This window comes from Leucoraja erinacea, chromosome 7 (assembly GCF_028641065.1).
Source record: "Leucoraja erinacea ecotype New England chromosome 7, Leri_hhj_1, whole genome shotgun sequence".
NCBI lineage: Eukaryota > Metazoa > Chordata > Chondrichthyes > Rajiformes > Rajidae > Leucoraja > Leucoraja erinaceus.
In genome coordinates this window covers 4,663,705-4,690,166 of record NC_073383.1, presented here as the reverse complement: position 1 = coordinate 4,690,166, position 26,462 = coordinate 4,663,705, and the positions used below count along the sequence as shown (strand labels likewise).

The 26,462-nt window shown below is 43.4% G+C and overlaps 1 protein-coding gene across 4 annotated transcripts in view; it reads right to left on the bottom strand.

The window, feature by feature from the left end:
• LOC129698580 (collagen alpha-3(VI) chain-like) overlaps nt 1–26,462 on the bottom strand; it is a 163,360-nt gene that overhangs the window by 34,220 nt on the left and 102,678 nt on the right. For all 4 annotated transcript variants that reach the window (XM_055637672.1, XM_055637671.1, XM_055637673.1 and 1 more), the window contains 14 exons: nt 23,901–23,954; nt 23,127–23,162; nt 22,134–22,196; nt 21,963–22,025; nt 18,349–18,411; nt 18,186–18,248; nt 12,193–12,243; nt 8,213–8,248; nt 8,065–8,127; nt 4,479–4,541; nt 3,206–3,238; nt 3,083–3,119; nt 2,960–2,971; nt 2,376–2,866 (listed from right to left, as the gene is read on the bottom strand). In XM_055637672.1, coding sequence (XP_055493647.1) covers nt 2,376–2,866; nt 2,960–2,971; nt 3,083–3,119; nt 3,206–3,238; nt 4,479–4,541; nt 8,065–8,127; nt 8,213–8,248; nt 12,193–12,243; nt 18,186–18,248; nt 18,349–18,411; nt 21,963–22,025; nt 22,134–22,196; nt 23,127–23,162; nt 23,901–23,954 — 1,128 coding nt within the window. The remainder of the gene's footprint in view (nt 1–2,375; nt 2,867–2,959; nt 2,972–3,082; nt 3,120–3,205; nt 3,239–4,478; nt 4,542–8,064; nt 8,128–8,212; nt 8,249–12,192; nt 12,244–18,185; nt 18,249–18,348; nt 18,412–21,962; nt 22,026–22,133; nt 22,197–23,126; nt 23,163–23,900; nt 23,955–26,462) is intronic.

Sequence of the window (26,462 nt, the reverse complement as noted above, 5' to 3'; positions counted from 1 at the left end):
TATTATTATTATATCAATTGTCGGAAGTGGAAGAAATATGTCAATTAGTGAAAGTGGAGGAAAGTGAAAGAAAAAGAAGTGGAATAATATACAAATTTAGCTGTATGTATTTACAATGACAATAAATGTGCATTAGATAATAATAATAAAAATATTTAGCTAGAAATAGCTACATGAAATAAAATGGAAAATCTCTATCCAGTTTATAGAGTTATTTTGCAGAATGTAGATATATTGTGTTTTGATCTTCCTGAACAGAGCTAGATGGTTCATTAAAGCCCTGTCCCACTGTACGAGTTCATTCAATATCTCTCCCGAGTAAAAAAAAAAATCAAACTCGTGGTAAGCACGTAGAATGTACGTAGCGGGTACGTCGGAGCTCGGGGACGTCTCTTAGCGGCTCGTAACGCTAACGGCAGGTACTCGGGAAATGCGGTAAGCTCGGGAAGACTCGTGAAGATTTTTTTTAAGGCTTGGGACTCTATATGTAAAGGCCTATCCAACTCTACATCATTAATAATTAACATGAGAAAAGACTTCTGGCATTCCACAGCGTTAAAGGTAGATGTTTCAAAATGGAAAGTATTTGAATGGGTCCTGGAAAATGATTGGGACAAACTATGTAAAAAAGCAGAAAGCACCTTTGAGATTGTTGGACTGGAGATCATAGCCTCAGAATTAAAGGATATTCCTTTCGCAAGGAGATGAGGAGGAATTTCTTCAGTCAGAGGGTGGTGAATCTGTGGAATTCTTTGCCACAGAATGCTGTGGAGGCCAAGTCAATGGATATTTTTTAAGGCAGGGATAGATAGATTCTCGATTAATACGGGTGTCAGGGGTTATGGAGAGAAGGTAGGTGAATGGGGTTAGGAGGAAGAGATAGATCAGCCATGAATAAATGGCAGAGTAGACTTGTGTTAGAAGAAACTGCAGATGTTGGTCGAAACCAAAGATAGACACAAACAGCTGGAGCAACTCAGCGGGACAGGCAGCATCTCTGGAGAGAAGGAATGGGTGACGTTTCGGGTCAAGACCCTTCTTCAGAATGGTTAGGGATAAGGGAAATGAGAGATATAGATGATGATGTGAAGAGATAAAGAACAATGAATGGAAGATATGCAAAAAAGTAACGATGATAAAGGAAACAGGCCGTTGTAAACAGTTTGTAGGGTTTAGCCTCACTCTGACAATTGAGGAGACTGAGGACAGAAAGGACTCTGGACAACTCCCTGGTTAACTCATACCTTCCCAATCAAACCACCCCCTCCCCAGGTACATTCCCCTGCAACCGCAGAAGATGCAACACCTGTTGCTATACCTCCTCCCTCGACTCTCTCTCGACAGTCCTTTCCGGTTAGACAAAAGTTCGCTTGCACCTCCTCCAACCTCATCTACTGTATCTGTTGTTCAAGATGTGGACTCTTATACATCAGCGAGACCAAACGCAGACTGGGCGATCGTTTCACGGAACACCTTCGCTCAGTCCACGTGGACCAACCTGATCTCCCGGTTGCTGAACACTTTAATTCTCCTTCCCATTCCTACACAGACCTTTCCGTCCTCTGTCTCCTCCATTGTCAGTGTGAGGCTAAACACAAATTGGAGGAACAGCATCTCATATTCCTCTAGGGCAGCTTACAGCCCAGTGGTATTCTTCCCAGAGGCAATTCGGACTGTAAACGCCTATCTCACCAGGGACTAACTCTACAGAACGTTTTTCCTTCCATTATTTTTCCTTCCATAATTTATTATGTAAAAGAATATGTGTGTTATGATTGTGTTTATAAATTGTTTGGTTGTTTTGTTGTTTGTCTTTTGCACAAAAGTCCGCGAGCATTGCCACTTTCATTTCACTGCACACCTCGTATGTGTATGTGACAAATAAACTTGACTTGACTTGACTTGGTATGAATATTGATTTCCCTCACTTCAGGTAGCCCCGGCATTCCCTCTTTCTTCATCCCTCCCCACCCAAGTTGCACCAGCTTCTCATTTTCACCCAACAAACAGCCTGTTTCCTTTATCACCGTTACTTTTTGGCATATCTTCCATTCATTGTTCTCTATCTCTCCACATCAGCGACTATATCTCTCGTTTCCCGTATCCCTAACCAGTCCGAAGAAGGGTCTCGATCCAAAACGTCACCCAATTCCTCTGTCCAGAAATGCTGCCTGTCCCACTGAGTTACTCAAGCTTTTTATGTCCATCCTCAGTGTACTAGACTTGATGGGCCGAATGGCCTAATTCTGCTCCCATCACTTATGATCTTTTGCCCAGTGGCATGAGGCAGTGATCTCCAGCTTGAGGTCTCTGATTTGTTACACTTGAATAGAGAATATAATTTATCAACGGGCAAAAGGCAAATGGAATCTGACCTGCAGTGCTCTGTTGAGATTGTCGTCTTCTCGAGGTGAGAGGTAGACGGAGATGATATCCTCACTGGCTAGTTTTGTGATGGCATCATTCAGGTCTTTGGGCTTGGTTTGTCCATCACTGAAGAACACTGCCACTTTTCTCATCAAAATCCCGCTCCGTACCCTCTTGAATGTGTTCCTCGCCACAAAGAGCATGGCGTTGGCAATACTTGAGACTTTCCTCGACGGGACGAACTGCAGGTTTTTAATCTGTTCGAGGAGGCTTCGCTTATTGCGGGCGCCGCTGAATCGGATCTCCGTGACGATCTCACTGTTATACGTCAGGATGGCAACACGGGCTCCCTTTGGACAGTTGCCCTCTACTATGTTCAGCTGCTGAACTATGTTGAGAATAGCATTCTTGATGTTCATCAGCTGATTAGCAGTTTTGGACCTGGATGTGTCGACCACAAAGGCCAGCTCAGTCGGATAGACAGGGCACCCACCTGTACCTGAAGTAAACAATGAAAATAATGGACTTCATTTCCAGATTTTGAGTCAATGATCTGAAATATAATAATTAGATTCCAAAGTGAGGAACTTACCATAACAGCAAGCTGCAGGGGGGGACAACAGAAAAGGAAAGAATATGAGTTTTATCTTGAATTACACATTTTTGCCACAAATCTATATCCTTCAAGTTAATATTCGTTGTTGAATATACTTACGGCATGTGTCTTTGATTTGACGAATAATCCCACATGTCTAGTACATTGAAAAAGTTAAAAAGGTGTTAGCTATAATATAACAAAATTCAAACGACATGTTATTAGCAACAACATTTTATTTACCTCAATAGATCTTCCTTTTGGTCCTTTTGCACCCTATAGAGAAACAGACATATTAATAAATGTATTACTACAAATATATGACTATAATTTCATCCAGAAATATTTGTGGGAAGGTACATCATATTCATCAGTGCATTTCACAAAGTTGTCGTATATTAAATATAAATCAAAGGTTGATTCTTGATTGAGGAGTTTTCGAGGGAAATAGTAATGAACTTCAAGGAAATGCGAGGTGGAACATCATGGGGAAGAAATTCATCTTCGATCACTAACTCCCACCCCTGTGTGTGGTGCCTATATTTGTACTCATGCCTGCACCCGACATGGAAAATCAATGTGAAGATGAAAAAAGAAATTGGATGCATTCCAACAATGCTGTTTGAGGAGGATCCTGAAGGATAGCTACAGAGACCACATCACAAACGAGGAGATCGATGCGGAAACTGCAACAAAACCTCTCAGCCAGGACACAGAGGTACGCAGGATGAAATCTGCAGGACATGTACCCAGAATGTCACCAGAACGTAAACCTAACATAGTAATGACATGGCAACCAGGCGGAAGAAGGAAAAGAGGCCGACCAAAACTCACATGGAGGCGAACATTCCAGAAGGATTTGGAAGCCCGGGACGCAAGCCTATCGAGGGTGGAAGACGTCACACATGACCAAACAGAATGGCGAAAGCTTGCTGCCCAATGCGCTCAACAGTGTGGGAGAAACTAAGTCTAAAGGGCCTGTCCCACTTGGGCGTCATTTGCGCGTAATTTACGCGACATCATTTACGTGTCACGACGGGCGACGTGCGCATTACACGCGCATGGTGCGCATTACGCACGAACGGTGGGCATTACGCACATATGGTGCGTGGGTACGTAGGCAATGACGCGCGGTTGCGCGCGGCATCCCAGGATTTTGGGATGTACAAAATCTTTGCGCGCCATCTGCCTGATGCGCAAATAATGCCCAAGTGAGACAGGACCTTAAGTAAGTAAGTCTGCACCTTCAGAGCTACAACTTATGGAACAAAGATGGATATAATCAGCAGTCAAGAAGATGGACACAAAAAGCGGTAGTAACTCAGCGGGACAGGCAACACCTCTGGAGAGAAGGAATGGGTGACCCTTCTGCTCCACCACATAGATAGGTCAGGAATTCTGCTGCTCAAAACAAGTGAAAGAGATGCATGGTCTGGAGGCAGACATGCGAAGCGCTGTGTAAAAAATCCCTTGTGGATGAATGAATGCATTGAAGAATCGGGTACAATGAATTTACCTGTGGGCCAGTATAACCTGGATCTCCATTTTCTCCAAGATCTCCAGGATTTCCAGAAATGCCCTGCGGAAGGAAAGGATCATTCACTTTAAAACAATGAAAGAATAAATACTGTCACCACCAAATGCATGAGAAATGCAATGTTTAATCTTTATCTGAAAATATCCGATGGAATTACCTTCAGGACTAATCACAAATATACTTTCCACATATTACTGTGCCTCTCTGAAATTGAGTGTGCAGAATGATACTTTGATACTGAATCCACATTGATAAGTTGTACAGGGTCTTGGTGAGACCACACCTGGAGTATTGCGTACAGTTTTGGTCTCCAAATCTGAGGAAGGACATTATTGCCATAGAGGGAGTACAGAGAAGGTTCACCAGACTGATTCCTGGGATGTCAGGACTGTCTTATGAAGAAAGACTGGATAGACTTGGTTTATACTCTCTAGAATTTAGGAGATTGAGAGGGGATCTTATAGAAACTTACAAAATTCTTAAGGGCTTGGACAGGCTAGATGCAGGAAGATTGCTCCCGATGTTAGGGAAGTCCAGGACAAGGGGTCACAGCTTAAGGATAAGGGGGAAATCCTTTAAAACCGAGATGAGAAGAACTTTTTCAACACAGAGAGTGGTGAATCTCTGGAACTCTCTGCCACAGAGGGTAGTTGAGGCCATTTCATTGGCTATATTTAAGAGGGAGTTAGATGTGGCCCTTGTGGCTAAGGGGATCAGGGGGTATGGAGAGAAGGCAGGTACGGGATACTGAGTTGGATGATCAGCCATGATCATATTGAATGGCGGTGCAGGCTCGAAGGGCCGAATGGCCTACTCCTGCACCTAATTTCTATGTTTCTATAACTTGGCCATTTTTTCTTGACATATGCATGGACAATGAAGACTGAGATATTTTGATAGTGGTTAACATTTCAACTATTGATCCTTCTACTTTCCAATGCCTAGATTTAGCAGGTGCACCTATATTACAGATTCTGGCAGAATCAGCCAGACAAACTTCACAGTTTAGCTTAAGCTTTTGTTTTAGAGATACAGCATAGAAACAGGCCCTTCAGCCCATCGAGTCTGCACCGACCAGTGATCCCTGCACACTTACACTAGCCTACACACGAGGGATAATTTACCAAGCAAATTAATCTGCAAATCTGTACGTCTTTGAAGTGTGGGAGGAACCCAAAGATCTCGGAGAAAACTCAGGCAGTCATGGGGAGAACGTGCAAACTCCGTTCAGACAGCATCTGTAGTCAGGATCGAACCTGGGTCTCTGGCACTATAAGGCAGCAATTCTACTGCTGCTCCACCTTGCTGCCCTGACTGGCCCAGTTCTTGTAAGTTCTTGTAAGTTCTTGTAAGTTCCTGTAAGTTCCATCCTAAGAAATGCATTTTCCTCCCAGCAAGATCTAGTGAATGAAAATGTGCACTTGCTCCAAGTAAACATGGAGCCCTTGTGGAGCAAATGTGTGAGAAAGAACTGCAGATACTGGTTTCAATCGAAGGTAGACATAAATGCTGCAGTAACTCAGTGGGTGAGACAGCATCTCTGGAGAGAAGGAATGGGCGACGTTTCGGGGCAAGACCCTTCTTCAGCCCTTGTGAGCCTTTGTGGGTTTTCCCTGCCTCAAAGATGATTGTGCTAAATTTGTGTTAAATTTTATTGTGTGCTTTTGTGTGTTCTTTATCATTGTACTGCTGCGGGCAAATTCATTTCACTTGCACTTATGTGCAATGTGACGAATAAAACCGTATTGTATTGATAGACAGAGATTTCCTCTATGGGAAACCAAGTAAAATACAAAATGTTACCATTGTGTTACACGGCACGGAAACAAGCCAGTGTAGGCAGTGACGCATGGTCGCGCCTAGCACCCCAGGATTTTTGTATCTACAAAATATTTGCGCGCTATCTGCGTGACGCGCAAACGACGCCCGTGGGACAGGCCCTTAACTCAACGGGACAGGCAGCATCTCTGAAGAGTAGGAATGGGTGACGTTTCAGGTCGAGACCCTTCTGCAGATTCTGAAGACTCCGAAGAAGGGTCTGCTGTTGTCCCTCTGAGTTATGCATTTTGTGACTATCCCATTGTATCATGCTCATAGTTGCATGACTATTCATGGCTATTTGTTGGAGTTATAATTTATTAAGGCAACAATGGAAAAAAAAAAAATGTGCAAATCTAGTCTTGCAAGAGTGAAGTTACCCCCAAGGTATGTTACTGTGATAATTTGCTGATGTTTCAACGTTTATTTTGCAACTATTCAATTCTGACAAAGGGCTTTTCTTGTTGATTGCTGTCAGAAATGTGAAACAACTTTAAACAGGGACTTCACCAAATATAGGAAAGGCAAGAAACTTTCCTAGACTGATAAATCAAAACAGAATAGCAGCCCAGTTCAGGCCAATATTTAGGTTGGACACAATTTTGGCTTAATTACCAGGGAAGAGTAACTTAGGCATCTCATGAACGATGATTTCTGTCAAGAGTCAATTTAATTGTCATTTGGACCCCTGGAGGTCCAAACGAAATGCCGTTTACATCCTGTCTACATGCATTGCAAAAAACAAACTGCTGGAGGAAATCAGCAGGCCTGACAGCATGTGTGGACAGTAATTAATCAAGGACATTTTGGTCCAGGACAACATTTCAGATTGACACTGAGCTAAAATATCTTCAATCCATTTACCCGCACAGAAAATGCCTGCCCCTTCATTTTTATCCTGCAGCAGTGGACTTATTGTTCACTATTCCAGCATTGACAGTCTCTGTGTTCAAGGCTACTTTTGTAAAGCAACGTTCACAGGGCTGGCAAGGTGGCACAGTGGTAGAGTTGCAGCCTTACAGCAATTACAGTGCCAGAGACCCAGGTTCGATCCTGACCACGGGTGCTGTCTGTATGGAGTTTGGACGTTCTCGCCGTTACCACATTGGTTTTCTCCGAGATCTTTGGTTTCCTCCCACACTCCAAAGACAAACAAGTACGTAGGCTAATTGGCTTGGTATAAATGTATATTGTCCCTAGTGTGGGTAGGATAGTGTTAATGTGTGGAGATCGCTGGTCGGTGTGGACTCGGTGGGCCGAAGGATCTGTTTCCGTGCTGTATCACTGAACTAAACTAAATCACAGAAAGATACAGCCTGTAAATAAGCTCTTCTGTCCAGCAAGGGTGCTTAAACCACTTTATTCTCACCCCTCCTCAAATTCTACCATTCGTCCATTCACTGGCTCTGACTAATTAACTAGCATCACATAGATAATTGGGATGTGTGTGGAAACCAATGCATCAGATGGCAATCCATGCAGCACAGAGAATGTACAAACTCCATTCAAACAGCACCAGAGATCAGGCTTGGACTGTCATCATCAAAAACACAAGGCGATAAATCTATCACCTATGCACTCTGCCACGCCGACAAACTCAACAATAATATTTTAACATAATTGAGTGTCAGTGATGTAAAAAAAAATCTTGGCACATTTTTAAGCACAAGATAAATGGTTCTATCTCAGCAGCTTAAAATAAATCAAAATAAGGAACAGCAATATTTTCTGAACCTCTAGCACTTACCCTGCGACCTCTGTTTCCTTTCATGCCAACTTTTCCAGGAACCCCACTGACTCCAAGATCACCCTGTTTCAGGAAGGTAATATGGGTTAAAGGACTTCAAACATGGCAGGTGAATCTTTAATTAAAAAATGTTAATAATTCACGTTACCTTTTCTCCCAGGGGTCCCACAGGACCTCGTTCACCCTATAAGGCAAAGAACATAATCGACGTGTCAGTAGATCCACATTTCATGTCCCTGCAACCCTTATTTCTGATGAAGGTGCAAGTTTGAGCTGAGAAACATAGAAAATAGGTGCAGGAGTTGGACATTCAGCCCTTCGAGCCAGCACTGCCATTCAATATGGTCATGGCTGATCAACCATGTACTTGTCACTTAACCAACTAGTCATGCCTACTATGTTCTGTTGTGCTGAAGCAAAGCAAGAATTTCATTGTCCTAATGTATGAATGAATGAATGAATGAATATGAATGAATGAATGAATGAATGAATGATTGATTGAATGATTGAATGAATGAATGCATGATTGAATGTATGATTGAATGAATGAATGTGTGAATAAATAAATGAATTAATTAATACGTTTATTGTAATTGCACAATACTGTGCAACAAAATTCCATTGCATCTCCTCCGGTTAAAAAATACAAACACGACAACCATTGACACATATGTACACTTATTAGTAAAATAATAAATAAGTAATTTAAAAGAATTAAAAAGAATTGGCGGCATCAGGGACACATGACAATAAACTCTCTTGAATCTTGAATCTTGAACCAAAATCAGTACCCCGTTCCAGCTTTCTCCCCAATTCCCTTGATTCTGTTACGCCTGAGAACTATATCTAACTCCAGCTGCGATACAATCCAATTTGTCCAACTATCCTTCCATTCCTACCCAAAGAGATAATTCTGCTCATATTCTACGCCAATTTAACTTCACCACTCATCGCTCGCCTACCTTCTTGAAGTGAAACAGGGAGTGATGGTGGAGGCTGATGATGAAGAGATCATTTTTCCCACTTGCCCAAGAGGCAACACTATGAGGTTGAGATGAACTAACTCAGCATGGGTTTATCCTAAACATGTTATGTCCCTGGTCTACACACACGACTGAACTAGTCAGTAGACCACTTTATATAATTACTTGCCCAATTGATTATTGTACTGAATTTTTATATTTAGAGTCATAGCTGAGAAACGGGCATTTCTATCCCCATCATCTTGTCTCATCAATCTCATTTGCTCACATTAAATCCACATCCTTCTGTGCTTTGTCCATTGAAGTGCCTTCAAAATGTGTGTTCCAGTTACCAAGCATTCTCTGTGTAAAGAAACGTTCCCCTCAGAACCCCTTTAAAATTAATTATTTCCGCCTTAAGTCCATGCTCACTTGTTTGTGTAACCCCCTACAGAGGCAAAACTATTCTGATGATCTACCCCAATTAAGCCATGTAATTTTATGAACTTCTCAGATCATCTCTCAGCCTCCTATATACCTGGAAAGCAGGTCCATCTTATCCAATCTTTCTCATACCCAAAGTCCTCCAAACCAGGCTATATCCTAGTTAATCTTCTCTACCACACACAGTACAATCATTTCCTTCATGTGCTATCACAACAGGAACGGCACACAAGACTCCAACTCCTGCCTAACGAGATGTTTTGTAAAATGACAACATTACTTCCCAACTTTTATATTTTACGCTACAACCTATGAAGCCAAGCAAGCCATATGCCTTGATGGGACACAAAATGCTGGAGTAACTCAGCGGGACAGGCAGCATCTCTGGAGAGAAGGAATGGGTAACGGTTCGGGTCGAAACCCTTCTTCAGACTGAGACTTCTTCAGACTTCTTCAGGGGTATGAAGAAGGGTCTCGACCTGAAACATTACCCATTCCTTCACTCCAGAGATGCTGCCTGACCCGCTGAGTTACTCCAGCATTTGGTGTGTATCTTTGGTGTAAACCAGTATCTGCAGTTCCATCCTACAGATGTCATATTCCTTCTTCACCATCCTGTGGAACTGTGTCACCAATTTCAGGGAACGATGGACTTGAACATCAACATTCCTTCCTGTTCCATTTTTTACTGTACATGTCTACTACACCCATTTGACTTCCAAAGATGCATCACTCAGCACTTATTGGGATTAAATTCCATTTATCAATGGTCTGCTTAACTTTCCACCGGACTTATATCCTACTGTAGTCTTTGACAACCTGTCCTTGCTATCCACTACACCACCTACTTTTAAGTCATCTAAAGACTTGCCAAGGAATTGTCTATATTCACATCCAAGTGATGAATAATATAACACATGCAGCAAGACCTACGTCAGTGTATGAGTATAGAAGTTGGGAGATCATGTTGCAGTTGTATGAGATGGTGGTGAGACCACATTTAGAGTATTGTGTTCTGGGCACCATAGTAAAGGAAATATGTTGTCAAGAGGCAACTGTATAGAGAAAATGTACCAGGATATTGCCAGAACTAGAGGGTTGGAGCTATAGGGAGTGGTTGAGTAGGCTGGGACTCTATTCCTTGGAGCACAAGAGGATGAGGGGTGATCTTATAGAGGTGTATAAAATCATGAGAGGAATATATTGGGTAGATGCTCTTGCCAGAGCAGGTGAATCAAGGACCAGAGGATATAGGTTTAAGGTGAAGAGGAAAAGATTTAATGGGAATCTGAGGGGTAACTTTTTCACACAAAGGGTGATGGGTGTATGGATCAAGCTGTCAGAGGAGGTAGTTGAGGCTGGGACTATCCCAATGTTTAAGAAACAGTTAGACAGATACACGGATAGGACAGGTTTGGAGGGATATGGACCAAACGCAGGCAGGGACATGTAGCTGGGACATGTTGGCCGGTGTGGGTCAAAAGGCCCGTTTCCACGTGGTATAAATCTATGATTCTAGCACTGGTCACAAACATTTAACCAGAGAAGGATCCCTCCACCACTGCCTTCTGCCTCCAGTTCACCTTCCGCACCTTATGCTTTACGTTTCTGCACCAGCCCATCAAGCAGGACCTTGTCAGATGAAATATCCACATAAACAAAGTCCGTCACACTGCGTGCACCAAGCCTTAGTTCTCTTCTCATCATGCTCATTCAAATTAGTTAGTAACCACGTATAGATTTTAATCCTACAGTTGTAGTTGGGAAGCTTAATTAAAAACAGCAACTAGAATGGTGGAAGAAACGTTACAGAATGTGGCATTTGCACATTGTGTTTGTGCAGGTAGCTCAATTGACCATGCAACTTCTCTCTCATTGGTACTGTCGTAGAACTTGTTAGTTTATTATTCAGAATCTCATCTCATAAGGTCATAAACAGAATTAGGCCATTTGGCCCATCAAGTCTACTCTGCCATTCAATCATGGCTGGTCTATCTCTTCCTCCTAACCCCATTCTCCTGCCTTCTCCCCATCACCCCGTGCACCCGCAATAATCAAGAATCTATCTATCTCTGCCTTAAAAGTATCCACTGACTTGGCTTCCACAGCCTACCATGGCAAAGAATTCCATAGATTCACCTCCCTCTGACTAAAGGAATTCCTCCTCATCTCCTTCCTAAAGGTAAGTCCTTTAATTCTGAGGCTATGACCTCTAGTCATAGACTCTCCCACTAGTGGAAACATTCTCGCCACATCCATGCTATCCAACCCCTTCACTATTAGGTAAGTTTCAACGAGGTACCCCCTCATCCCTCTAAATTCCAGCGAGTACAGGTTCAGTGCTGACAAAGGCTCATCACCTGAACTCTTTTTCTATGAGCCAACTGAAGTCAACTGGTTTCCAGCTTCTATCAATCTTGCTCATCACTGAGTAGTGGCTGGAAAGTAGATGAGATCACTCGTCATCTAATTATTGTTGCACATAAGTTAGTTATTTCTGTCTGGGTTTAAACTCTTCCTTTCCTATTTAGCGGTGTGGTGCAAATTTTGTAACAATAGACAGGACCTTGATAACCATATCATCCCTAACCAATGTGAACGTTCCATTCTGTTTCCCTGTCGCCTGTTTATTCTGTACTACACAAGGTGTCTCCGTTCCATAATGTCCTGGGTTGTTGCGGTTGCGTGAGTTAATGCCCTTAACTCATTGAAAACAACTGACCTGTCTGCCTTTGATCCCATGTTTGCCAATTCCGTTTACTCCATCTTCACCCTGGGACAGAAAGTTAAGTATTAAAAACAGTGGAACCCATAAAAACAAACAAATGTTATCGCTTTGTACACATTTTAACATTGGCATGTATGCACAACCATAACTCCGAACAAGGAATCATAGACATCCACACATTAGACCTGCCATTTCTGTGCTGGCCCTTTGGTAGTTATATCCTGCCTAGTCCCTCCTCTCTCCTTTATGGGTCTGTCCCACTTACGGGACTTTTTTCGGTGACTTGCTGGCACCCATCATAATCGCAGCAGGTTGCCGAAAATTTTCAACATGTTGAAAATCCAACGTCGACGAGAAAAAGGTACATGACACCTGTTTGTTGGTGAGTAGTCGCTCAAAGAATTATACCTTTTTCTGGCCGCTGCTGGATTTTGAACATGTTGAACATTTTCGGCAACCTGCTGCAACTATGACGGGTGCCGGCAAGTCGCCGAAAAAAATCGCATAAGTGGGACAGGCCCTTTAGTCTTCAATTCTGGAAGCTCCTTATTGTCAAGTAAGCGTCCGATTCCTTTTTAAAATTAGTGTCTTTATAAATAATAATAATAATAATTAATAATAATAATAATAATAATAATAAATGTTATTTATGGGCGCCTTTCAAGACTCTCAAGGACACCTTACAAAATTTAGTAAACAGAATACAAAACATGTAAGCGGAATGAAACAAAACAAAAAAAAAAAACGACAAAAAAAAAAAAAATAGTAAAGACATCAACAATACACAATTCAAAGACACAATTCAAAGCGAGAGCAGCGGCAGCTAATCACGCCAGCGTTCACTCTCCCTTACGGCAGCCATCTTGGAAACGGAACAATAAGGATATTTAACATAGAAACATCCCCCCACAATGGTTACCATTATGGGGGAAGGTACAATGTCCAGTCCCCATCCCCAGTTCACCCATAGTCGGGCCAATTGAGGCCTCCACAGTTGCCTCTACGGAGGCCCGATGTTTCAGGCCGTTCTCGCCGGGAGATGGTGCTCCGGCGTCGGGAGAATCCTCTCAGCGGCTTGGGACACCTGGGACGGCCGCTTCCTTACCAGAGACCTCGGCTTCCGAAGCCGACAAGGCCGCGACGGTTGGAGCTTATTTAGATGAAGCATTTTGAAAATTCTGGGTTACATAACAGAATTAGTACTCATATTCTCTTCAGAAGGTTTTGCGATGGATTGTTAGCTCACAGTCTCTGGTTGTTGCTGTGCTTGCCTGAGGAAACATCTTTTTTCTATAAAGGGCTTGTGCATCCCAAAATCCTGGGTCACCACGCACCATGCGCGCATCACGCGCACGTCACAACGCGTGCGTCGTGCATCGTGACGCCTAAATGATGTCACGTAAATGACGCGCAAATGACGCCCAAGTCTTTTACTGTCTTGTGAACCTCTGTTTGGCCACTTCTTTTCCAAGGAGCTCAGTTCTAACCGAGCTAACCTCACTGGCCATCCTTGGTAACACCCAGTAAACTTTCTCTGACTTTTTGAAGATTTACACTACTTTTAAAAAAGTGCAAGGCCCAGAATACTCTTGCTGAAACCTAATCAGCAAGTTATTCCTTGGAATAGCTTTTATATTTCTATTGGCTTACGTCAAGATTCTCCATTAGCTGCTGGTATAGATTAGGTGGTGAAAGAAGTGCTCATATCAGGGCCACATTGTGAGAAAAGTTGGCCTAATGGTGCAGCAGGTGGAGCTGCTGCGTTGCAGTGCCTCTGAACCATGTTTGATCCTGATCTTGAGAGCCCTCACATGAATTTGCACGTACTCCCTGTCACATGACTGTCACATGTTAAGAGAATGGAGCGACTGGGCTTGTATACTCTGCGGCAGGTTCCCCTACGTCGAGAGAACTGACACCGAATATGGAATATTATGCATTTCTTACTGAATAGGTTACTGGAGCCTAAAAAAAATGGTTTCACGGAGTTCTGTATCCTGAAGAACATTGGGTTTAAGAAGGAACTGCAGATGCTGGAAAATCGAAGGTAGACAAAAATGCTGAAGAAACTCAGCGGGTGAGGCAGCATCTATGGAGCGAAGGAAATAGGCAACGTCTATAACTGTGACATTATGCACCATCCAGATCTCTGAGGACGTCTGGAACACGTCTGTTTTCTGTCCCCAGAGTCAGAACTAAACATGGAGAAGCAGCATTTAGTTTATATACACCACATATGGAACAGACTTCCAGAAAAATGCAGGTCCGCTCCAACTCTTTTAAATCGGGCTGAAGACTTTTCTGTTTGACGCTAACTTTAATTAAATTAAATAATTATTCATTTCTTACACAGTACTGTAACTTTTATTCTTGTATTTTATACTTGTCTCATTCTATTTTAGCTTGTTAATAGATTTCCTAATCTTTTTAATGACTGTTTTTAATTGCTTTTGATTGCTCTTTAATGCTTTGGGCAAAGCACTTTGAATTGCCTTGTTGTTGAAACGTGCTTTATAAATAAACTTGCTTGCTTGCTTTGATTTTCCTTCTCTTGGTGTTCTCCCGTTGGGGATTGTACCGGGTTCAAGAATGATTTTTGAAGAAGGAAAACACTGAGAAATATAGTGAGGAAGTGAATAGGAATGTTGGCCTATTTAATGACAGGAAATCGACTGGACTTTCCATGCTGTGATAGCTTTCTGCTGTTTTACAAACTCTACTGCAAGTGAGTAGGTTATATCTGTCACATATAAAACAACGGGATGTCTACTGTGCAGGGTAAAATTATTTGTTAACTGGTAAGTTGGCAGAACATGGAAAATCATCTCGATAGCATACAGAATAAAGACATAGGCGGTGGCACGGCTCACCCGTTGCAGCGGCCCCTACAGCCTGTCTGTCTTTTTTTATTTTTTGTCTAGTTAAATGTAGTGTTGGTGTTTTTTAATACTGGTTTTAAATGTGTATATGTGGGGGAGCGGGGGAAACTGTTTAAAATCTTTTCCCTGTCCGGGAGACCCGACCTTTTCCCTGTCGGGTCTCCGTTGTCGTTGGGGCCTAGCACCGTGGAGCGGCCTCCAACCTGAACGACCCGGGGGCTCGGGAGACTGCGGAGCCTGCGGACTACTCACGATCGTGGGGCTGGCCGGCCTCGGAGCGTGGGGAGCGGTGGTGACTCGCTGCTGCGACTCGACTCCTGGGACTCGGAGGCTCCAGCAACGCAGCCGCAGGTCCAGTGGACTGGGACATCGGGAGCTCGCGGGTCCGGGTGGAGAGACGCTTCCCGGAGCTCCCGCAACGCGGCTTCTCCAGCCCGTGTCGCGGGGTTGGAACGACCCGGAGCGGGGCCGTACATCGCCCGGTGCGGCTTCATGGCCCTGGGACATTACAGCGCCCGACGGGGGCTCCAACATTGTGACTTTTAGACCGGGAGTAGGGTCGTAAATCACCCGTCACGGCCTAAAATGGCCGTGGGACTTATCATCGCCCTGGGGCTTGGACATCGGGAGAGAAATGGAGAACAGGGGAGAGAAAAGACTTTGCTTTCCATCACAGTGGGTTCACTGTGATGGATGTTTGTATGAATTAAATTGTGTGTATGTCTGTAGAAAATTGTCTTTGTTTGTATGGCTGTGGAAACGGAATTTCGTTTGAGCCTCACTGAGGCTCATATGACAATAAATATTATATTGTCTTCGGTTCAGAGCTGAAGGGATAAGGCTGGTATTCCCAGAATTTATGACTGAGAAGTAATCTATTTAGATACTTAAAAAGGGTTTACATTAGGCAGATAAAGACAATCTATTTCTTCTGGTGGGGTAGTCAGTCCAGAGGTCCCACGCCTAAAACAGAATCATTTCAGCATGGGAGGCATGATGGTGCAGCGGTAGAGTGCCAGAAACACGGGTTCGATCCTGACTATGGGTACTGTCTGTATGGAATTTCTACCGCGATTCCGGTTTTTAACCACATTCCAAAAACATGCAGGTTTGTTGGCTAATCGTACCAGGTGTGTCGGTGAGAACGAGTGTATGGGTGATTGCTGGTTGGTGTGGACTCTGTGGGCCAAAGGGCCTGTTTCCATGTTGCATCTGCAAGCTAAACTAAAGAGTGAGTGTTCCTTCAGGGAAAATCTGCTGGGAATTTGAAACATTCTCCCCAACAAATGGCTTTCAATAGTGCATCACTGACTCGGGAGAAACAGTTTAATATTATGCAAAAGGGAAAAGTATAAATGTTAATGGAATGGCAGCAGAGGAGTATATTTCAGTTAGACTAAATGGCAGAGCAGGCTTGAAGGGATTAAAAAAAGTCCTGCCGGATAGCTGATGAAGTCAAAACATCCCACTTAGACTCAAAATCCCATTTAGCTATGAAAGATTTTTTTTTAATTTATTCATTCATGAGAAGGAGATGCAGCTGCCAAAATCAATTAAGGCATTTGAGGGTCAATTATTATGTTTGACCCGGAGTCGCATATAATTCAGACCAATTTAACAAGGCAGATGTTATTTCCTGATGGAAACTCACAAAATTGTTGGGTGAGTTTGACAAAGCGCTGGTTTCATGATCACAGGTTTAGTTTAGATTAGATTAATTTAGAGATACAGTGCGGAAGAAGGCCCTTCGGCCCACCGAGCCTGCACCGACCAGCGATTCCCGCACATCAACACTATCCTACACTAGGGACAATTTACATCTATACCAAGCTGATTAACCTACAAGCCTGTACGTCTTTGGAGTGTGGAAGGAAACCAAAGTTCTCGGACAAAACCCATTCAGGTCACGGGGAGAACGGACAAACTCTGTACAGACAGCACCCGTAGTCGGGATCGAACCCGGGTCTCCGGTGCTGTAAGCGCTGTATGGCACCAACTCTACTGCTGCGCCACCCTAATGAGGCTAGCTTTAGTTCTGGTTTTCAGTTTCTGAGCAAGTCTGTGCATCACACTGGGGGTTCGAAGAATCAAAAATAACACAAAATGTGAGAGAAATATTGACATTTGTACAACGCAACTGCCTAAATGTTACTACGCCTCTGTGTAGTAACTCATTTACTGCTATACATTGAACATACTAGAATCATCTGAGGGAAAGAAATGGCGCTGTTAATTAGCCACAAACAGCCACATAAAAAAGTAACAGCCCAGACCATCTCGCGATGGCTAAAACGGGTCTTAATGAAGGCAGGAGTAGACACTAACATTTTTAAATCTCACTCCACCAGGGCTGCAGCTATATCAGCAGCAAAACAACTGGATGTTCCAATGGACCAAATCCTCAAGACTGCAGGATGGTCAACGGAACGAACGTTCCAACGTTTTTATCATAAACCGGTCATAGAACCTGGAACGTTTGCAGAAACACTTTTAAGTTCTGTACTATGATTTACCCACAAATTAGGATTTAATAAAAAATTTATTGATACTTAATACTGTTAACACTATTCTCCCCACAATCAAGGCAGAAGTGAAGCATGGACTCGTTCCATGGCATAAAATCACAGAGCTTTAAAATCTTCACGTAGTCACTCACGTGACTCCGAAGTAAAATAGTAAGATTAAACGAGAACTTACCAGTTTGAGGTTTGATCTTTATTTTATGAGGAGGAACGTTGAAGGAATACGTGCCCTCCGCTCCCACCCGTGATCATAGTCTGAACTGGTGTTTCTTCTCTAATCTTACTATGTTTAGTCATTATAGTTATCTGTGATTTCACACCGCTGCTTTGAAAAATGACACGCATGCGTCCTAGCGGGGTTCTTCACGTATTCCCTCAACGTTACTCCTCATAAAATAAAGATCAAACTTCAAACTGGTAAGTTCTCGTTTAATCTTACTATTGTTCGGCACGGACTTGTAGGGCCGAGATGGCCTGTTTCCGTGCTGTAATTGTTATATGGTTAAATTCTGTAAGGTGTCCTTGAGACTTTTGAAAGGCACCCACAAATAAAATGTATTATTATTATTATTCACTGATCACTTACCATTTCTCCACGTGGACCTGTGGGGCCAACTCGTCCCTTCTTTCCAGGGTCCCCAGGCTCACCCTGCACGAAAATGGGTGAACAAAGATAAATGGTCAGCCCCGACTATTCTTCATCATTTCTCACCTTCCCACCATCAAAAGGTTTTAAATGCGTGACGTACCTTTCTTCCGTTCAATCCAATTTTCCCTCTTGCACCATTTGGTGCTACAGCACCAGCCGGTCCCTGGAACAGAACAAAATACATCTTTAAACCAGCACACTGAAATAAGAAAACCATTCTCAACATCAATAGAAGAACATGTTGATTCCGATGTGTTGGAAGGAACTGCAGATGCTGGTTGAAAATCAGAATGTTTATTTTGATAACTTTCTTAGAACCCAGGTTGCATTTCTAGAAAGAATCAGAGTAATGGAAGCAAGCTGGGTCATAAATACAGGTTTTATACAGATGCGTTACGGACACGGCCTGGAATCCCACTGTAGTCTAGTTTTGAGATACAGCGTGATCACCCCTTACGCTAACACTATCCTACTCACACTGGGGGCAAATTATAATTTTACTGAAGCCAATTAACCTACAAACCTGTACGACTTTGGAATGTGGGAGGGAACCGGAGCACCCGGAGAAAACCCATGCAGGTCACAATAGACAACAGACAATAGACAATAGGTGCAGGAGTAGGCCATTCGGCCCTTCAAGCCAGCACCGCCATTCAATGGGATCATGACTGATCAGTACCCCGTTCCTGCCTTCTCCCCATATCCCCTGACTCCGCTATCTTTAAGAGCCCTATCTAGCTCTCTCTTGAAAGTATCCAGAGAGCCAGCCTCCACCGCCCTCACGGGGAGAACGTACAAACTCTGTACAGAAAGCACCCGTAGTCGGGATCGAACCCGGGTCCCTGGCATTGTGAGGCAGCGACGCTACCGCTGTGCCACCGTGCCGCCCACTTAAGCCGCTATTTTCTCTGCTGTTGTGGAGGGAGCATGGATGTTGGAAAGTTGAATGCCACAGGGCCACTGTGGAACGGTAGTCTATGAGAACTGGTGCTGTGCAGGATGTGACAAGTGTTGCAGCTGCTGAATTGCATGCTGTGTAGCTCAGTACTGCACCCTGCCCAGTACAGTGAGAGAGGGACCATTGCTGGAGTCTTGGTCCATGTGTAGTCTGATCCTATGATTTGTCCCATAAACTCTGGTGATATCAAATGGCAATTTCTGTCCCCTGTTCTCATTCTTGGCAGTTCTCCCCAGCCCTACAAAATGTCTCCATATTAACAGGTCCAAGAGCTAGCAATCACTGCAGAGATTGTTGCCATTACAGGTCACCCCCAAATTACAATTGTTGGCCTGTGGAAATTTGCCCTAACGGAATTTGAATAAAACTCACTCTTATGGAATCCACATGGGAAAAAGATAAATAAGCACAGAATGTGAAAGAAACAAATGTTGTCGTTTTTTATTTATGGTCAATAAGGTTATGATACAATCTTATTTGGTTGGCAGTCACGGTGGACTTCCTGCTGCACCACACCCTCTCCAGTTAACGGACATGTGAACGTGCGGCTTGGGGAATGGCGCCAGGAATCCGCATCTACTCTGACATAAAAGAATGGGTCAACTGGGCTTATATTCACTGGAATTTAGGATGAGACGTTATCTTACAGAAACATCTAAAATTATTAAGGGATTGGACAGGCCAGATGCAGGAAACATGTTCCCGATGTTGGGGGATGTCCAGAACCAGGGGTCACAGATAGTTTAAGAATAATGGGTAGGTCATTTAGGACTGAGGTTAGGAAACACTTTTTCACCCCAGTGAATCTGTGGAATTCTCTGCCACAAGAGACAGTGGAGGCCAATTCACTGGATGTTTTCAAGAGAGTTAGATATGGCTCTTGGGGCTAACGGAATCAAGGGATATGGGGAGGAAGCAGGAACGGGGTACTGATTCTGGATGATCACCCATGATCATATTGAATAGCGATGTTAGCTCGAAGAGCCAAATGACCTACTCCCGCACCTATTTTCTGTGGTTTCTATGTTTCTGTGCTGCTGTAGCCATGGCCAGCTGCTTAAAGTAATCCCTCAGCCTTTACCCCACCCCCACTGTCACCACACTTTAACCTATTAACTCCCCCATTCCACCCGAACTCCTTGCACACCACCTTTCTCTCATGCACCCCAATCTACAAATTCCATCCTTTTCCCTGATGTATCCACTTCCTCATCCCTGAGCCCTGCATGTGAGGGAAAGATACCAAACAGGTGAAGGGCACGGTAGCACAGCGGTTTGGGATGTCTCTTCACGTTTCCTCAGATGGGAGAGGGGTGGCGAAGAAGGAGATCGGCTTTGATTGCTAGCCCAACTGACCGGTGACATTGTGTTCTTGTTGCTCCATGGTAATGAGTAACAATAAAACTTGACAAATTCTGTTATTTCTTTCTCAGCAATGGCCTTGTCCATTCTGAGTCTAATATTGGCCTCGGCTGTTAAATAACAGCGATGGATCACTTTGTCATCACCAATAAAATGGTTTAATATGAGAAAAAAATAAAACATCCCACTTAGAACATGATATTGAAATGGGAAATATGTTTAATAGCTCATTTTTTTAAATGAGCCTCAGATCCTCACAATTTTGTTTTAATTCTGATCCTTGTATTTGTTATGTACATACCATAATCTTGCCTGTTTGAACATTTCAATCTGAATGGAGTTGAAGACCCCATGGTTTTAATTAATAAAATAAGGAGGAAGGAAGTCTTTCAAGGAATATTCTCAGGGGAAAGCTGAAATAAGCCAGAACATTTTCAAAATTCTTAGCAAGTCAGATGATCCCTGGAGAGTGAACTAAAGGTAATATTTCAGTCGATAACACTTAATGATGTGGAAGGTCATCATTGCCTGCATCATTACCTTTACTGCTCATCACAGATGCTGCCAGATCAGCTGCGTGTTTGAAATATTTCCTGTTCTTTATAGATCTCATGATACTGGCGGTGGCCCATCGGAGATGACGATATCATGGTTGTGTAGTCTCATGGCTTGTGGGATGAAGTGTGGCTCACCGGTCATGAGGTCATAAGTGATAGGAGCAGAATGAGGCCATTCGGCCCATCAAGTCCACTCCGCCACTCAATAGACAATAGGCGATGGAGGCCATGTGGTGCTTCGAGCCAGCACCATCATTCAGTGTGAGCATGGCTGATCATCTACAATCAGTACCCCGTTCCTGCCTTCCTCCCATATCCCTTCACTCCTCTATTTTTAAAGGATCTATCTAACTTTCTCTTGAACGCCTCCAGAGAATTGGTCTCCGTTGCCTTCTGAGGCAGAGAATTCCACAGATTCCAAACTCTCTGTGTGAAAAAGTGTTTCCTCATCTCCATTCTAAATGGCCTATCCCTTATTCTTAAACTGTGGCCCCTGGTTCTGGACTCACCCAACATCGGGAGCCGGTTTGGGAGAGTCCATGGCTGATCTATGTCTCCCTCCTAATCCCATTCTCCATCCCGTAACCCCTGACACCTGTACTAATCAAGAATCTACCTATCCCTGCTTTAGAAATATCCATTGACTTGGTCAACCACGGCTTTCTGTGGCAAAGAATTCCACATTCTTTGTCAACGTGTCTGATGCATGTGCCACACATGTGAGAGGACTGGGGGCACTTGGAGGACGTTGTTGGAGAATTTAGGGCTGCAGCCTTCCCTCCTTTCTCTTTAAGTCATGATAAATGCTTGGCAAACAGACAAAAATAAATAATTTACCCTTGAACCTCGGATACCAGGTACACCTTCCCGTCCTGGAGCTCCATTTGACCCAGGTTCACCCTATAGGCACAAACAGAGTTGTTGTCACAATAGGTCCACGTTGGTCATATTAGTAAGCTCCTGAGAACTTGGCAATGAGAATTAGAGTTTATTAAGTACGTCACTTACTTGTGGGCCTCTAAACCCTGACAATCCTGGAGGCCCTGCGGTCCCGGGGTTTCCTGATCCACCCTAAATGTACCAGATACAATAAAGATAAATTAAACTTGTTTGACGTCTGTCAAAACAATTAAGTTGTCAAGTCTCTAACTTCAAGTAACGCTTGCTTTCCCTCGCTCTCCGTCCCTCCCCCATCCTAGGTCTTCGACTAGATCTACTGTCCTCCCGATTAAATATTACTGTTTGTATGCCTCGTTGTCACCTTCCCCTGAGCTAATAATTCTATATTTCCTTATCATTGTCTGATTTGATCTGTGTCATTTTCATATCTAATGGGCCTGTCCCACTTAGGTGATTTTTTAGGCAACTACAGGCGACTAGTTTGTCGCCACATGTTCGTCGGTGGTCGCCTCAGTCGCGCAAAAAGTCGTAGCGTCTTTCTGGTCGGCGCTAAATTTTTGACCTGTTAAAAAAATTTCGGCAACAGTGGGTTTGATGCCAATGAGCGTAGCTTGACTTCTCCTGACTTAGGTGCTGTCGTGGGTTGTCGCCAGGATGACGTAGGTTGTCGCTGGTTTTTCGGCAACCTACCACGACTATGACAGTTGCCGGCAGTTGCCCAAAAAATCGCCGTGGGACAGGCCCATTATCCTTCCATATCCCTAGACTCCCTCTCTCGACCCAAAACATCATCCGCTCATCTCCAGAGATGCTGCCTGTCCTGCTGAGTTACTCCTGATTGTTGTGTCTCTTGGTTTTGGATACTTTAGGCATTTCCTCTGGCTACAATAGAAGCTGTTTAGTCATAGTCACGGTTTAAGAAGGAACTGCAGATGCTGGAAAAATTGCAGGTAGACAAAAATGCTGAAGAAACTCAGCGGGTGAGGCAGCATCTATGCAGCGAAGGAAAAGGAAACGTTTCGGGTCGAGATCCTTCTTCAGTCATAGGAAAACTCCAATAAAAAAACAAATATGGAAAGAATAACAAAATGCAAACTGTACTCTTGTTCCTGGTGCTCCTCGGCGACCCTGCGATCCCTGTAACGAGAGAAGGCAAGGCTGTATTACTGAAGCAATATTTCAATGACCAAACCACCCTGCACCCTGAGCAGTCAAGCCGGTATAATTTGTGCATGTTGGGCACAGCGATATGGAGTTCATTTATTCACGTATCAATGTCAATAATTAAGTTTTCAAATATTTTCCCAAGAATATAAGTAAAATGATTGGTAATATGACTGGAAAGGGAAAAAAAGCCCAAAGAGCAAAGTTGAAAATTCCCCCTTTTTTTTTTTACAACTAGTCATTATCAATTTAGGATGAGAAAGTATTTAATGAGACAGGATCTTCCAAGTACAATACCATGCCGACTATCCCGAATCAGCCCTTGTCTTTCTAAATGCATGTATGTCTTATCCCTCAGAATACCCACCAGTAAATTTCTGACCACAGATGTTAGACTCCCTGGCCTGTAGTTTAGTTCTTTGCCCAGGCTTACCTCTACAGCCCCTCTTAAACTGAGGCACAACTTTTGCTACCCTCCAGTCTTCCGGCACCTCTTCCATATTTAATGATGAATGACACATCTTGGTCAGGACTCCTGCAATTTCCTCTCTAGCTTTCCACAGTGTCCTCGGATATAATATTTGTCTACCTTCATACGCATTAGGACCTTCAGCATCTCCTCGACCATAATACACTGAATCAAATATTTATTTTTATAAGAGGGGTCTGTTTCAGTATGCTAGGGCCTGCAGTGTGAACTGGCTTACTTACTCTAATTCCAGGTGGGCCTCGTGACCCTGGACGTCCATCTCCACCTGAATCTCCCTAAATTAGAATTGGATTGAAAAATGTCAGTGAATACACTTTTGTTCACAACAAGTTTTATTTGTTATTTGCACTATTATTTATTGAACTTTTTCTTTTTTCTTCCCCGTTATATACAACGTTTACATATTCACTTTTTCTGTGCCGCTGCAGCAAGTAAGAATTTCATTGTCCCGTCCGGAACATATGACAATAAAACACTCTTTACCATCTGGTTCGGGAATTGCTCTGCCAAGGACAAGAAGGCTCTGCAGAGAGTAGTGCGTTCGGCCGAACGCACTATGGGAACTTCACTCACCCCCCTGCAGGAACTATACAACAGGAGGTGCAACTCCAGAGCAAACAAAATCATGAGAGACCTCTTCCACCCCTGCAACGGACTGTTCCAGCCGCTACGGTCAGGCAAACACCTCCGTTGCCATGCAGTGAGAACGGAGAGGTTGAGAAGGAGTTTCTTCCCAGAGGCAATTCGGACTGTAAATGCCTTTCTCACCAGGGACTAACTGTACAGAACGTTTTTCCTTCTATTATTTATTTTGTAAAATAATATGTGTGTTATGATTGTGTTTATAATTTGTTTGGTTGTTTTGTTGTTCCGCGAGCATTGCCACTTTCATTTCACTGCACATCTCGTATGTGTATGTGACAAATAAACTTGACTTGACTTGACTTGACTTGACATGACTTTTGACTCTTGACTCTTGAAGTTCACAAGTTATAGGAGTAGAATTATGCCATTTGGCCATCGAATCTACTCTACCATTCAATCATGGCTGATCTGTTGCCTCCTAATCCCATTTTCTCGACATTTCCCCATAACCCTTCACACCCGTTCTAATCAAGAATTTGTCTATCTCTGCCTTAAAAATATTCACTAACAGCCTCCACAGCCCTCTGTTGCAGTGAGTTCCACAGATTAACCGCCCTCTGACTAAAGAAGTTCCACCTCACCTCCTTTCTAAAAGAGCGACCTTTAATTCTGAGGCTATGACCTCTGGTCGCAGACTCTCCCACCAGTGGAAACATCCTTTCCCCATCCACTCTATCTATGCCTTTCATTATTCTGTAAGTTTCAATGAGGTCCCCCCTCACCCTTCTAAACTCACCATCTTAAACTTGTCTTAAAGTTTATATGGCATTACTGCTTTAATCAGAATCAGAGTCAGAATCAGATTTTATTCGCCAAGTATGTTTTGCAACATACGTGGAATTTCACTGGCCAGGAATTTCAATGCCTGCAATAGGGATGAAATGGGATCGTATCTAAACCACATGACCCCTTTGACTTCCTCCTCCATAGATCATGTAAAGGTTCATAGAGACATGGAGCGATACAGCATGGGAAAAAGGCCCTGCAATCTCCTTGTACATGTCAACCAAGTTAGCTTTCTGGGCTAGTCCTATTTGGTCACATATGGCCCGAATATTACTAAACTCTTCTTATGCATACATCTGTACAAATCTCATTTAAAAGTTGTAATTGTATCCGCATCTATTGCTTCCTTCGTCAGATCATTCCAGATACAGCCGGCCCTCTGAGTGGAAACATTGTCCTAACATCTTTCTTAAATCATTCCCCACTGACATTAAGCCTGTGCCCACTAGTTTTAGAATCCTCTGCCCAAGGAAAAAGTGTGGGTTCATTTTATCCATGCCCCTCATGATTTTGTACAATTCATTAAGAAGGACCTATGAAGCCCTCTCCCAGGTAAGGTCCAATTCTGCAATATTCAAGTCACATGACCTTGAGTGGTACAAGATATCTATCTGCAACCTTCAAAGAGACATTAAGGATGCTTGAAAGGAATTCCGGCCTAAGCTGGGGACTGAAGGCCATTACATGGATATCTGTAGATTGTGGCAAGTCTTGCACGCTGTACATGCTTGTACAAAGCACAGGCAGACAACTGTGGATCACTTTACAATGAACACAATACATTCTCTGTCCTCTTTGAACAGAAGGATTGCTAACTACCCCGCTAGTCTCAAGTGTGCCTGTACCAATTGTCACTGTTGTACATCTAACCTTCCAGACTAGGCTACCATGCCTTGTCTTGCGAAAAAGCAGGCAAAAGTCCACACATTTCCGCCTATACACAATAGACAATAGGTGCAGGAGTAGGCCATATGGCCCTTCAAGCCAGCACCACCATACAATGTGATCATGGCTGATCATCCACAATCAGTACGCTGTTCCTGCCTTCTCCACATATCCCCTGACTTTACAATCTTCAAGAGCCCTATCAAGCTCTCTCTTGAAAGCTTCCAGAGAACCTGCCTCCAACGCCCTCTGAGGCAGAGAATTCAACAGACTCACAACTCTCTGTGTGAAAAAGTGTTTCCTCATCACCGTTCTAAATGGCTTACCCCTTATTCTTAAACTGTGGCCCCTGGTTCTGGACTCCCCCAACATTGGGAACATGTTTCCTGCCTACATCCGAGACACTTCACAAGCCCTTCAACTCTTCAATATCTTTCAATTTCTAGGCCACATTGCCTCATCTTTAC